This window comes from Bombina bombina, chromosome 2 (assembly GCF_027579735.1).
Source record: "Bombina bombina isolate aBomBom1 chromosome 2, aBomBom1.pri, whole genome shotgun sequence".
Classification (NCBI taxonomy): domain Eukaryota; kingdom Metazoa; phylum Chordata; class Amphibia; order Anura; family Bombinatoridae; genus Bombina; species Bombina bombina.
This window is the reverse complement of record NC_069500.1, coordinates 1,231,644,470-1,231,657,937: the sequence shown is the minus strand read 5'-3', so window position 1 is coordinate 1,231,657,937 and position 13,468 is coordinate 1,231,644,470. Positions and strand designations below refer to the sequence as shown.

At 36.3% G+C, this 13,468-nt stretch overlaps 1 protein-coding gene across 1 annotated transcript in view; it reads right to left on the bottom strand.

The window, feature by feature from the left end:
• COMMD8 (COMM domain containing 8) overlaps nucleotides 1-12,380 on the bottom strand; it is a 66,502-nt gene extending 54,122 nt beyond the window's left edge. The window contains exons 1-3 of the mRNA XM_053703993.1: nucleotides 12,266-12,380; nucleotides 4,548-4,703; nucleotides 2,720-2,872 (exon numbers count right to left, since the gene is read on the bottom strand). Of these exons, the coding sequence (XP_053559968.1) occupies nucleotides 2,720-2,872; nucleotides 4,548-4,703; nucleotides 12,266-12,334 (378 nt within the window). The 5' untranslated portion in view covers nucleotides 12,335-12,380. The remainder of the gene's footprint in view (nucleotides 1-2,719; nucleotides 2,873-4,547; nucleotides 4,704-12,265) is intronic.
• Nucleotides 12,381-13,468: the final 1,088 nt, after the last annotated feature.

The following is a 13,468-nucleotide window of genomic DNA, read 5'->3' as shown; positions in this document are numbered from 1 at the left end:
CATATCGAGGCATCACTGCAATAACCGGAAAGCAGCTGGAAGCGAGCAGGATCGCTTCCAGTTGCTTTCCACACCGAGGACGTGCAGGGTACGTTCTCAGGCATTAACTGCCTTTTTTTTTTTGAGGACGTACCCTGCACGTCCTCGGTCGTTAAGGGGTTAATTAGCCCAAGATTGCCCCTGTTCTCAGTTGCTACTTATAATCCATGGTCCTCCACACCATACTTTTTTCCCAGCACTATATATTTTGTGCACTAGGGTTGGAATTCCATTGTGGCCTTTGGGTATAGGTGTTATATATTTTTTGGTGCATTATAGCACTTATGTATCATAGCGTTATAGTTGGCACACCATCTAATATGTGATATGTGGCCATATTTCTCAAGACACTATGTTGGGTTTACTTGTGTTTTAGGTTGAGTCCAGTATATAGGATCTTGTTTTCTCTCACAATCGCAATGGCTCGTAAGCTCCTCATAGCAGAGGATCCAAAGCAATCTTTTTCGAGGTTAATCAAGGTTTTATAGTTTTATACCTAATATGAGTAGTCTTCTTATATTCTTGTGGGGTTTTCCTGTGCATACCAATGTAAATTATATTCTATATATATCCTCATAATTTAGGTTATCTTGACCGGCTCCGTATTACCCCCTAAGGGTTTTCCCTTAGTATTGCTTTTTATTCACCCTTTTTGGTGATTATTTTGCGGTATTTACCCGCTCATGGTATAAACTTTATTTCATAACTAATTAATGAATACTAATAGTATAGTTAATATCTTATATAGTACCCTTCAGGGAAAAATTATTTTTCATTCATGTTAAGTTTTCTATGTTTGTCAACTTAAAATATCATTCTAATAGGCAGTAACTTTAGATAATAGGGTACCTCAATAGCATCTTATAAAAAATAAAATCATAAGGTATCAATGTAAACTTTGCAATGTATATATCTATGACAGGCTAATAATGCAATCTGATATGCTGGATGTATGAATGATGTCATGATCTACTTTTATTATCAGACATGTTTATTTTGCTGTATCTTATATTTATGGCTATTGTCTTACTAAATAACTTAATAAAAAACTTTGATTTAAAAAAAAAAAAAAAAAAATCATGTATAAATTCACTGAAATATGGCTTCCCAGATCGATTAATTTACTCATGACTCTGTGCTGTGAAAATGTGGAAGTGTTGAAAAACAAGAAAACTATTTCATGTATAATCTACCAATACTGACTTCCTCAAACTAAAGGCCTGTAGCTAATTTTTCCATATGATTTACTGAATAAGAGCTTTCAGCAGGACAAATGTATGTAGTGCATTACAAGAATATTTCAGTTCAGTGGACAGTTTGCTAATAATGTAAGAGGCACTGTACTCAAAACAATTCTATCATCTTTAGCAAAGAGCAACATGACAATATTTTTTTTCCTGAAAAAAAATAAATGGAAGTAAATCCTGCATAACTTGAAAATAAACCATCACAGCAGTATACAATGAATTTCTTACTTGTCTTTTAGTTAAATAAAAAGGGATAGAAAAGGTCAAACTTGAAATGTGCATGAATGGATTTCAATTTTATACAGAAGCATTTTTGCAATAATTAGCAAAAATTCTTCAAGTAAAAGTTACTTCTTTTCTGCGGCATACGCACATATGGTGTGAGGGCATGTCCACCAGCTCAGAGAGTTGGCAGTGGTGTGTATTGTGCCTGTGAATACTTCATTTGTGTCATACAAGTCACTGCTAACTCTCTGAGAATATGTAGTGTTTGAATACTTGTGAACAGGGAAAAATAAAATAAAATCCTGACCTTAAAAGGGACACTGAACCCAAATTTTTTCTTTCATGATTCAGATAGAGCATGCAATTTTAAGCAACTTTCTAATTTACTCCAATTATCATTTTGTCTTCGTGCTATCTTTATTTGAAAAAAGAAGGCATCTAAGCTTTTTTGAGGTTCAGAACTCTGGATAGCACTTTTTATTGGTGGATGAATTTATCCACCAATCAGCAAGGACAACTCAGGTTGTTTACCAAAAATGGGCCGGCATCTAAACTTAGATTCTTGCATTTCAAATAAAGATACCAAGAGAATGAAGAAAATGTGATAATAGGAGTATATTAGAAAGTTGCTTAAAATGTCATGCTCTATCTGAATCATGAAAGAAAAAACTTGGGTTCAGTGTCCCTTTAACATTCAAGACCCTCAATAACACTATATCTCTCTGTCTCCAGATACTCTATCCCCTATCTTGTGGCCTCGCTCCACAAGACTCTCCCCTAGTTTTCAAGCGCTCTTTAAATACTCAACTGTTAAGGAATCCATACAATATGCGCTAACCTTTTCTTACCTCAGTTCCTCGCCTCTTGTCATCCCCTTTGATCCGCCTTAGCACCTAAACATACAAGCCCATCTGTACTGTAGATCACCTTTATGTAAAGTGATCTACAACAGTTGGCAACTCTTGGCAGGGCCCTCTACCCATTTACTTCTTATAAATGTCACCTTTGCATATTATACCTTTGTTTATAGCGCTGCAAAATATGTTGGCACTATACAAATAACTGATGATATTAATAATAATAATAATAATAATAATAATAAGTCACAGCAACATTTTTAAAATTATACTAAAATGTTCCTTAATTTTTTTCTGACATTTTCTAACAGATAAAAAGTAATATTAAATGAAAATCAAATGAACACACACCTTGAGCTGCCAGTCAAAATCCTGTAAGTATGCGTGCGACATCGCACACGCCTCTTCCGTGACAGCAGCGGCCACTTCCGGTTTCCTACTTTTTAAACACTTCAGTATCACCTCTTGATGATCTGGACTAAGTCCAATTAATTGATTAGAAACCTTTTAAAAAAAAAAAAATTGTTTCGAGTGCAGTCATTTTTGGAAGAGCTATCATTAATGATTTTCTATACTTGTATTGTGCAGGTAAATTGAAAGTAAACAAGTATAGCATTCCACACACAATGTTACAGGGACATTTCCTAATAAAGTTCATTCATGAAGTTGCTATTTAAAAGATACAAATGTACATTTAAAGGGACAGTCTACAATATAATTTTTATTGTTTTAAAAAGATAGATAATCCCTTTATTACCCAATGCCCAGTTTTGCATAACAACAAAGTTATATAATATTATACTTTTCACCTCTGTGATTACATTGTATCTAAGCGTCTTCTGACAGTCCCCTGATCACATGACATTTTTTGTTTATTATTATCTATTGACTTGCATTTAGTACTGTGTTGTGCTAAATATTAAATAATTCCTCGGGCATGAACACAATGTTATCTATATGGCCCACATGAACTAGCAGTGTCCTGTTGTGAAAAGCAAATAAAAAAGCATGCAATAAGAGGCTGTCTTTAGTGGCTTAGAAACAGGCAGAAATTTAGAGGTTTAAATGTTATAAAGTATATTAATATAACAATGTTGGTTGTGCAAAGCTGGGGAATGGGTAGTAAAGGCGTTATCTATCTTTTTAAACTATAACAATTTCAGTGTAGACTGTTCCTTTAAGTATTAACAGTTGTATGCAGTTTATTTTCTCCTAAATAACCTACATAAAACACTTAAAGGGCCACTAAAGTAAAAAATAAAAGGTTTTTTTATGGTTTACATAAAGCATGCAATTTAAAAATAAAAGGAAACACAACAACTTTCCAATATACTTTCGATATATATGCACACTTTCAGAGGTACCAGCTACGGAGCATGTGTAAGAATTTACAGTATATACCTATATCTAAATCTTATTTTATTCTGTGCATCATATACACTAAAGAACGGACAAATGAGGAGATGCAGTAAATGTCTACATAGAATAATGCAGTGATTTGAGATACTAGAGAATGAATCTACACTGCTGTGTATAAAATGTTATTATAGATAAACCCTACAGCACAGGGGGTATCAAGTCAAGAACAATCTTGACTACAAGAAAGCGTTAATGAATACCAGAGAGGCACATGCTGCTACTTCATCTAGAATACTCATTAAGCTTTTTATTAATAGTCCCCAGGCGAGAGCTGACCATTTGAGTTGATGGAGTTTGATTGTATCTTCCCATACATCTAGCATCACTATAATGAATGCCCAGAATCCTTAAAGGGGCATGAAACACAAAGATTTTCTTTCACATGATGCAGATAGCGCATACAATTTTACTTCTAATTTGCTTTGTTCTCTTGGTATCCTTTGTTTAAAAGGATTCCTAGGTAAACTCAGGAGCAAGCTGCTGATTTGTGGTTGCTCATATTTGCCTGTAGTCTTTGGCTTACAGATTTGTTTAGTTACCTCCCAGAAGTGCATTGCTGCTCCTTCAGTAAAAGGGTACCAAGAAAATAAAGCAAAATTGATCATAGAAGCAAATTAAAAAGTTGTTTAACATTGTATGCTGTATCTTTTTTTAAAAAATAAACATTTTGAGCCTCATATCCCTTTAATACCATAATGGGAGTGCATATAAATTAGATATCCTCTCTAGCAAACCCTGAATTGCACAATCCATAGCTTACCTCTTCCGCAGATTCATCTTTGCTAGCGGTAGATTTAAAAAAAGTTGTAGACTCTTCTAGAACATCAAGCCACTCCCTCAAGTTCCAAATATTGCCATAATCCTTAAAACGAGGCTGTGCGCGACCACACACTCCATCTATTACTTTATGGAGAAACTGAGAGAGATTTTTACAAATGGTAAACATTCTGCAAGTAGGAATGGCCAAAATTTTGGGAATTCGGCATTAGTTTACTAAATGAATACCGAATATGTATGCAGGCAGAAGCATTTGTTTCAGTGCTGGATAGATCAGTGTGAAAGAGTAACACATAGATCTTTGTGTGTTGCACTTTCATACTCATATATACAACCCCAAAATGAACGCTTCTGCCTATATCCATATTTCGCAAACGAATGCTGAATCTTGAAATTTTGCCCTTATGTCAAATCTTATTAGGGAGTTAGCAGACACATACAACAATGATCATTAAATGTAGCATGCAAATTAAATGAGCATGGTAATAAAAAAATAAAACTGCTGCATAAGTGAGAGGTTTACTTTCAGACAAACTTTCTCATCATTTTACTTTGTGCTAAGGCAAGAAAGAAATTATGAAAAACGGATATATATTCCTCATCTAATATACTTAGAAAACATTAAGTGGAGTCAGAACTAACAGAAAATAACAAGCCCAGTCTAGGATTTGTTTTTTAAATTCATATAGAAATAAAGGAATACGTATTTACTGATCAAAATAATATTTTCCCAACTATATACTAAAAATGAGATTGAGATAAGATATTGGTTGTGGTGTCCTCCTTAAAGCTAGCCATATTCCCAAGTGAGATCTCATACCTGATGCATGGCCCCTGTAGTCCCCTCATGCTAACAATATGCTCAAATTAGATCCCAGTCACCACCTCATGCAATCTACATATCCAAACTTGACCTTATAGCCATCTCATATCTGATGCATGGCCCCTGTAGCCCCCTCATGCTAACAATATGCTCAAATTAGATCCCAGTCACCACCTCATGCAATCTACATATCCAAACTTGACCTTATAGCCATCTCATATCTGATGCATGGCCCCTGCAGTCCCTTCATGCTAACAATATGCTCAAATTAAATCCCAGTCACCACCTCATGCAATCTACATATCCAAACTTGACCTTATAGCCATCTCATATCTGATGCATGGCCCCTGCAGCCCCCTCATGCTAACAATATGCTCAAATTAAATCCCAGTCACCACCTCATGCAATCTACATATCCAAACTTGACCTTATAGCCATCTCATATCTGATGCATGGCCCCTGCAGCCCCCTCATGCTAACAATATGCTCAAATTAAATCCCAGTCACCACCTCATGCAATCTACATATCCAAACTTGACCTTATAGCCATCTCATATCTGATGCATGGCCCCTGCAGCCCCCTCATGCTAACAATATGCTCAAATTAAATCCCAGTCACCACCTCATGAAATCTACATATCCAAACTTGACCTCACAGCCATAGCCCCTATAGTCTATTTATAACAGCTATATGCCTTAAACAGACATCATTTCAGTTTCTTAAAACCCTGTAGCTCCCTTCTGCAAACTATGGGCTTAATTAAAAGTGGAGCACAAAATTGCGCTAATGCGAGCACAACATTTGAGATCCACTCGTAAAACCAGCGCATGCAAATATGTGCTTGTATTTGAAGTCCCTGCAATGCAATTGCATGGAAGCTTTGCGCTCAATAGAGTGCTCTGGAGCCTCGTTCTCATGCCGTGAGACACAGCATGAGAACTAGCGCAGCAAAGAGGGTAAGTCGGGCAGCAGTTTTAAATATATATGTATATACACATATTAACACAATATATATATATATATATATATATATATATATATATATATATATATATATATATATATATATATATATATATATATATATATATATATATATATATATATATATATATATATATATGTTTTTCTTTCTTTCTTTCAAATATCCGGTGGCCCAGTACTCCAACCTCTGTGACACAATAGTAACGTGGATGCAGTCCTCAAAATTCAAACTCTTTCACTCTCCGTCGGGAGCACGGCTGTGTAACCGGTTCAAGATCTAAATTAGTCCTGAAGAAGGCTCATTGTATGAGCCGAAACGTCGACCATGACATTTCATTAAAATTATGGGGGGAGATAAAAAACTAATTAAAATCCTCCATGTCTCAAAATTAAATCAATGTAAATATTTGCATAGGAAATTAGCACATCTAGGCAAGATTCCCCGCTTGCTTTTTCCCATAAATACCTCATATACAATGTTACCAATGCACAAGAGAATTCTAGGTAAGATATACATATTAGATATGCAAATTCTCAGTTTTTTTGCTTCAAAATACAGTTTTAACACAGCTATCCTTTTAATAGTATTATTGCAGCAAACCAGAAATCACTCACTAAACAGCCTGTTTCGTTCTTTTTGGAACTCATCAGTAGGAGATAGATTTCTGGTTGCAACCAAGCAAAAAAACTGAGAATTTGCATATCTTACCCAGAATTCTCTTGTGCATTGGTAACATTGTATATGAGGTATTTCTAGGAAAAAGCAAGCGGGGAATCTTGCCTAGATGTGCTAATTTCCTATGCAAATATTTACATTATATATATATATATATATATATATATATATATATATATATATATATATATATACACATATATACACACATATACATATATACACACATATACATATACATACACACTATGAACACACAGTTCCCCATAGACTGCAATGTAAAGGCACTTTAACCCCTTAATGACCACAGCACTTTTCCATTTTCTGTCCGTTTGGGACCAAGGCTATTTTTACATTTCTGCTGTGTTTGTGTTTAGCTGTAATTTTCCTCTTACTCATTTACTGTACCCACACATATTATATACCGTTTTTCTCGCCATTAAATGGACTTTCTAAAGATACCATTATTTTTATCATATCTTATAATTTACTATAAAAAAAATTATAAATATGAGTAAAAACTTGAAAAAAACACACTTTTTCTAACTTTGACCCCCAAAATCTGTTACACATCTACAACCACCAAAAAACACCCATGCTAAATAGTTTCTAAATTTTGTCCTGAGTTTAGAAATACCCAATGTTTACATGTTCTTTGCTTTTTTTGTAAGTTATAGGGCCATAAATACAAGTAGCACTTTGCTATTTCCAAACCATTATTTTTCAAAATTAGCGCTAGTTACATTAGAACACTAATATCTTTCAGGAATCTCTGAATATCCATTGACATGTATATATTTTTTTTTAGTAGACATCCCAAAGTATTCATCTAGGCCCATTTTGGTATATTTCATGCCACCATTTCACCACCAAATGCGATTAAATACAAAAAATCGTTCACTTTTTTTACTAATTTTTTCACAAACTTTTGGTTTCTCACTGAAATTATGGCTTAAATGGTTGTAAATGCTTCTCTGGGATCCCCTTTGTTCAGAAATAGCAGACATATATGTCTTTGGCGTTGCTTTTTAGTAATTAGAAGGCTGCTAAATGCCACTGCGCACTACACGTGTATTATGCCCAGCAGGAAGGGGTTAATTATGGAACATGTAGGGAGCTTTTAGGGATACTTTTAGCTTTAGTGTAGTAGACAACCCTAAGTATTGATCTAGGCCAATTTTGGTATATTTCATGCCACCATTTCACCGCCAAATGCGATCAAATTAAAAAAAACGTTAAATTTTTCACAATTTTAGGTTTCTCACTGAAATCATTTACAAACAGCTTGTGCAATTATAGCGCTAGTTACATTAGAACACTAATATCTTTCAGGAATCTCTGAATATCCATTGACATGTATATATTTTTTTTTAGTAGACATCCCAAAGTATTCATCTAGGCCCATTTTGGTATATTTCATGCCACCATTTCACCACCAAATGCGATTAAATACAAAAAATCGTTCACTTTTTTTACTAATTTTTTCACAAACTTTTGGTTTCTCACTGAAATTATGGCACAAATGGTTGTAAATGCTTCTCTGGGATCCCCTTTGTTCAGAAATAGCAGACATATATGGCTTTGGCGTCGCTTTTTGGTAATTAGAAGGCCGCCAAATGCCGCTGCATTTCACACGTGTATTATGGCTAGCAGTGAAGGGGTTAATTATGTAGCTTGCAGGGTTAATTTTAGCTTTAGTGTAGAGCTCAGCCTCCCACCTGAAACATGAGACCCCCTGATCCCTCCCAAACAGCTCTCTTCCCTCCCCCACCCCACAATTATCCCCGCCATCTTAAGTACTGGCAGAAACTCTGCCAGTACTAAAATAAAAGCTATACTTGGGCTTTTTTTTGCTTTTTTTTTGTGGCATATTTACATATGCTGCTGTGTAGGATCCCCCCTTAGTCCCCAACCTCACTGATCCCCCACCAAACAGCTCTCTAACCCTCCCCCTCTGCCTTAATGGGCGCCATCTTGGGTACTGGCAGCTGTCTGCCAGTACCCAGTTTAGTAACAAATGTGCCTTTTTTTTTAAAAAAAAATTCCTTTTCTGTAGTGTAGCTTTCCCCCCCCCCAAGACCATCCCCCCACCCCTTCCAGATCCCTTAGCTGTTTATTTGTAATATTTTAAAATTTTTATTTTAACTTTTCACAGCCTTATTTTTCCGTAGTGTAGCGGTTCCCTCCCGCTCCCGCCTCGTGCACGCACCCGCCCGCCGCCCCCCGTGCACGCGCACGCTCCCGTGCGCGCTCCCAACGGTTCCGATCCCGCCCCCCTTCTCTCCACATCGATGGCCGCCCACCCGCCTCCCAGACTTGCTCCCACCCACCAACGATACCGGCCACCGATGTCCGGTGCAGAGAGGGCCACAGAGTGGCTCTCTCTGCATCGGATGGCCAAGGGGGGTTATTGCAGGATGCCTCCATATCGAGGCATCACTGCCATAACCGGAAAGCAGCTGGAAGCGAGCAGGATCGCTTCCAGCTGCTTTCCAGACCAAGGACGTACGCCACACGTCCTCGGTCATTAACTGTATTTTTTTTTTTTTTTGAGGACGTGTGTCGTACGTCCTTGGTCATTAAGGGGTTAAAGAAAAAAAATCTAACACCACATAGCCACCAACTTTAGCCCCAAAAACTGTCTAGTACAGTTATTTATTTAATTTCTTAAAGAGACGCTACTTTTTTTTTTTTTTCTTTCTTAAAAATAGCCACTACACATTTGGGGGTGGGGGCAGTTGGTTAATTATTTTGAGCGCTAATTGCTACTGCAAGCTCGCGGTAGCAATAACCAGCCACTTGTAATGGCTGGTTATTTATCATGCACCTGTAAACGTGTAGTCACTGTAAGTTCAGCTGGAGCTACCATTATGCATATGTAATTGTGTCTTGGGTATGGTAAATCAAAACTGCTTGAGATTCATACATTTTACTAATCCAGAAGATTGTAAGTGAATCTGATCAGTGTTTTTTTATTTGATTAAAGGGGCAGTAAACCTACACATAGTGCAGAATTATATAACATTATTTGAGCGCCAACTTTATATTACAAAGTATTTCAAAGATTTTTTATCTGGAAGTAGAATTTAGTAGAACGCCACTCCTGGCTCTACTGAGCAGGTCTGTTTTTTTCAGAAGCGCATTGTGGCACGCTGTCTAGTCACAGCCGGCCTGATCGCGCCATTAAACTCAATGTAGCTCGCTCCCGCTCTAGTCTGGTAGCGGGAGCAAGCTACATTGAGTTTATTGGCGCGATCTGGTAGCGGGAGCAAGCTACATTGAGTTTAATGGCGCAATCTGGTAGCGGGAGCAAGCTAAATAGAGTTTAATGGCGCAATCTGGTAGCGGGAGCAAGCTAAATAGAGTTTAATGGCGCGATCGGGCCGGCTATGAATTTAAAATATTTTTTTTGGTTTTTATTGAAAAAATGGCTGTAGAAGTTTTTATGGGGAAGAAAATGGTTAGTGCTGCACATGTGCATTTATTTTATTAATTGGAAATCAATTGTCATAGTTTTTTTAAATAGCATATATGTGCAGGTTTGTATTTTAACATAAAAAAATTAAATCTTCCATAAAGGGACACAAAACCCCAAAAAAATGTTTTCATGATTTGTTAAGAGCAAATGATTTAAACAACTTTCCAATTTACTTCTATTATCAAATTGTCTTCATTTTCTAGTTATCCTTAGTTGAAAATCAGGGATGTAAGCTCAGGAGTGTGCACATGTCTGCAGCACTAAATGGCAGCAGTTTTGCAACAGTGATTACATTAGCAGGAGCACTAGATGGCAGCACTATTTCCTGTCATGTAGTGCTTCAGGCATGTGCACGCTACCTACCTAGGTGTCTCTTCAACAAAGAATAACATGAGCAAAAAGCAAGTTTGATAACAGAAGAAACTTGGAAACTTTTTTTTTTTTTAATTCTATTCTCTGTCTGTATAATAAAAGAAAAATTTGAGGTTTCACGTCCCTTTAAAACATACAAACGTAATGCAATTGCAATTGCTTTTTAGGTAAGGAGCTGAGAGTTTTTTGGGAAATTTGGCAACAGCAGAGTTTAAAGAGACATCCTAAAGCAAAAACGTCACGCTCTAATAACTAAGCGCTTGCTAAAACATAAGAGTGTTTATTATGCATTTCACCCCTATAAAGTGGGTGAGCAGTTTGATAAAGGAGCTACAAACAACTCTTCAGGCTCTGTGAGCTGTCCCCAACCTGTCACCATATCCCACCAATATATAGATACTGATTCTTCTACAAGCACAAACAACTAACCCCTACACTAGTTGTCTATCATCCTCTAGTTGTCTAGAGTCTGTACAATATTTGGAGCTGGGCCTTCCTTGTCCTCCATCAGTTTGAATATTTAAACCTATTGTAATATATGTTGTACATGGTGATCATATAATCAGTAGTGTGGCATACAGTTGTACTTAAAGGGCCATAATACCCAAATGTTTAAACACTTGAATGTGATGCAGTATGGCTGTAAAAAGCTGACTAGAAAATATCACCTGAACATCTCTATGTAAAAAAGAAAGATATTTTACCTCAAAAGTTTCTCAGTAGCCACATCCCATTATAAAAGACTTCTAAGCAACAAATCAGTATGTCTGTCCTGGGACAGCGGAAGAAGTGAGCTTACGTGCACACTCATTTCCCTATTCAGTGTAAACTAAAGAAGTTTACTATGAAATCTCATGAGATCACAGTAAAAGAGTTCATGACTTCAGCAATGTTTTACCTGCAGCTGGGAGCAGTTGAGTATAACTTTTTACACAGAACTTACTCTGCTGAGCTGAGGAGATTGTAAGGTAAAATATCTTCCTTTTTTACATAGAGATGCTCAGGTGATATTTTCCTGTCAGCTTTTTACAGTTATACTGCATCAGTTTCAAGTGATTTAGCATATGAGTATTATGTCCCTTTAAATTAATGAGGATGATGATAATAATAATATAAAACGGTAAACATATTAGTTTTCCACAGTTTTTTAAATCCGTTTAAACATATTTAGGTTAGAAGCTACTAGGTTGTTCGTAACATAAAAATATAATTTTGAAATTATAGGTTTCTTCTAAGACTGTAGATACTGTGAATGATCTAGACCTGGCACTCATCTATGAATATCGGCTATGCTATGCAGCACATTCCTGGCACAGTTAAGAGCTACTCTGCGGGGCTATAACACAGATTTCCGTTCTCCTCCCTACCTGCGGGCACTGAGCAGCGGGAAGCTTTTCAAGTAATTGCAGGCCGCCAGAACTTGCACTCTCCATCATTAGATGCCTCACCAGGTCACATGACAAACAGAGACGTTAGTTCACAGCGTATAACCCAATAAACAACAAGTAAAACGTACAATGTGGCGTGTAATAGGTTGCTGTTCTGTCATGTGACTTTGACAGATGCACGTGATATACAATGGGAAGTCAGCTGACATATCTTCTTGAGGCTGCTTTTAGCAGAACTAGTGACGGATTGTGCTAAAACTGTAATGGCAATTGTGGCACTTAAAAAATATATATATATATTATGCTTAAAGGCAAATGACATTTGCAGAAATGTATGAATTGTGCGACCTAATACAGACCGAACCAGTCGTTTTAGTCAATAGTTTATAAGAAATAGCACGATGACTGAGAAGAATGTGTGTTATATGGAGTGGTAAGTGTCAGATTACGAAAAGCCACTACGAAAAGTGAATGTGTAACTAGGAAATAGAGTTTGTGTGATAAATACTATAAACTGGGAAAGTCTGTTGTATGACTGCTAATATGATTAGAAAAATAGTGTCATAAATAATGATGAGACAGAATGGGATGTGGTGGCACAATATGTGATATGTTTTGCACAGTGACAACAGTGAAAACAAGTCACATTACTGTATGATAGTGAAAGTAAACAATGTACTGAATTGGGTCATACCCGAAGATACTACAAATAAACTAGCTTGTCGCATTGCTTATTTAATATTAAAGAAGTGTTGGTATGCAGATTTCTTATTTGCTATTTTCACATTTGATGTCAGATAGCTATTGATGGTGGACACAAAATACAATGCCAGTGGTGCATTTCCCTATATACCTATGTAAAGCTGCCAAGTATCATTGGACAATACTCACAATGTAATACAATATACTCCTCAAGACAGATCAAATAACAGATGACATATGCAACATACATAATACTTTAAAAAGATAGCAAAGTCAAATTTTCTTTGTTGCAGCTAAAATAATGTCTTTGCAAAATGTATTAGAGATTTTTCTTCCTGGCTGAAAAGGTAAAACCTTAGGGCTAGATTACAAGGTAAGCAGATAAATAAAAACTGTTTGGAGCATTGACATAGCTTGAAAGAAAAAATACTGCTATCATTTTTGTGCTGATATAACCAAATTAATTGTTATTATTTATTT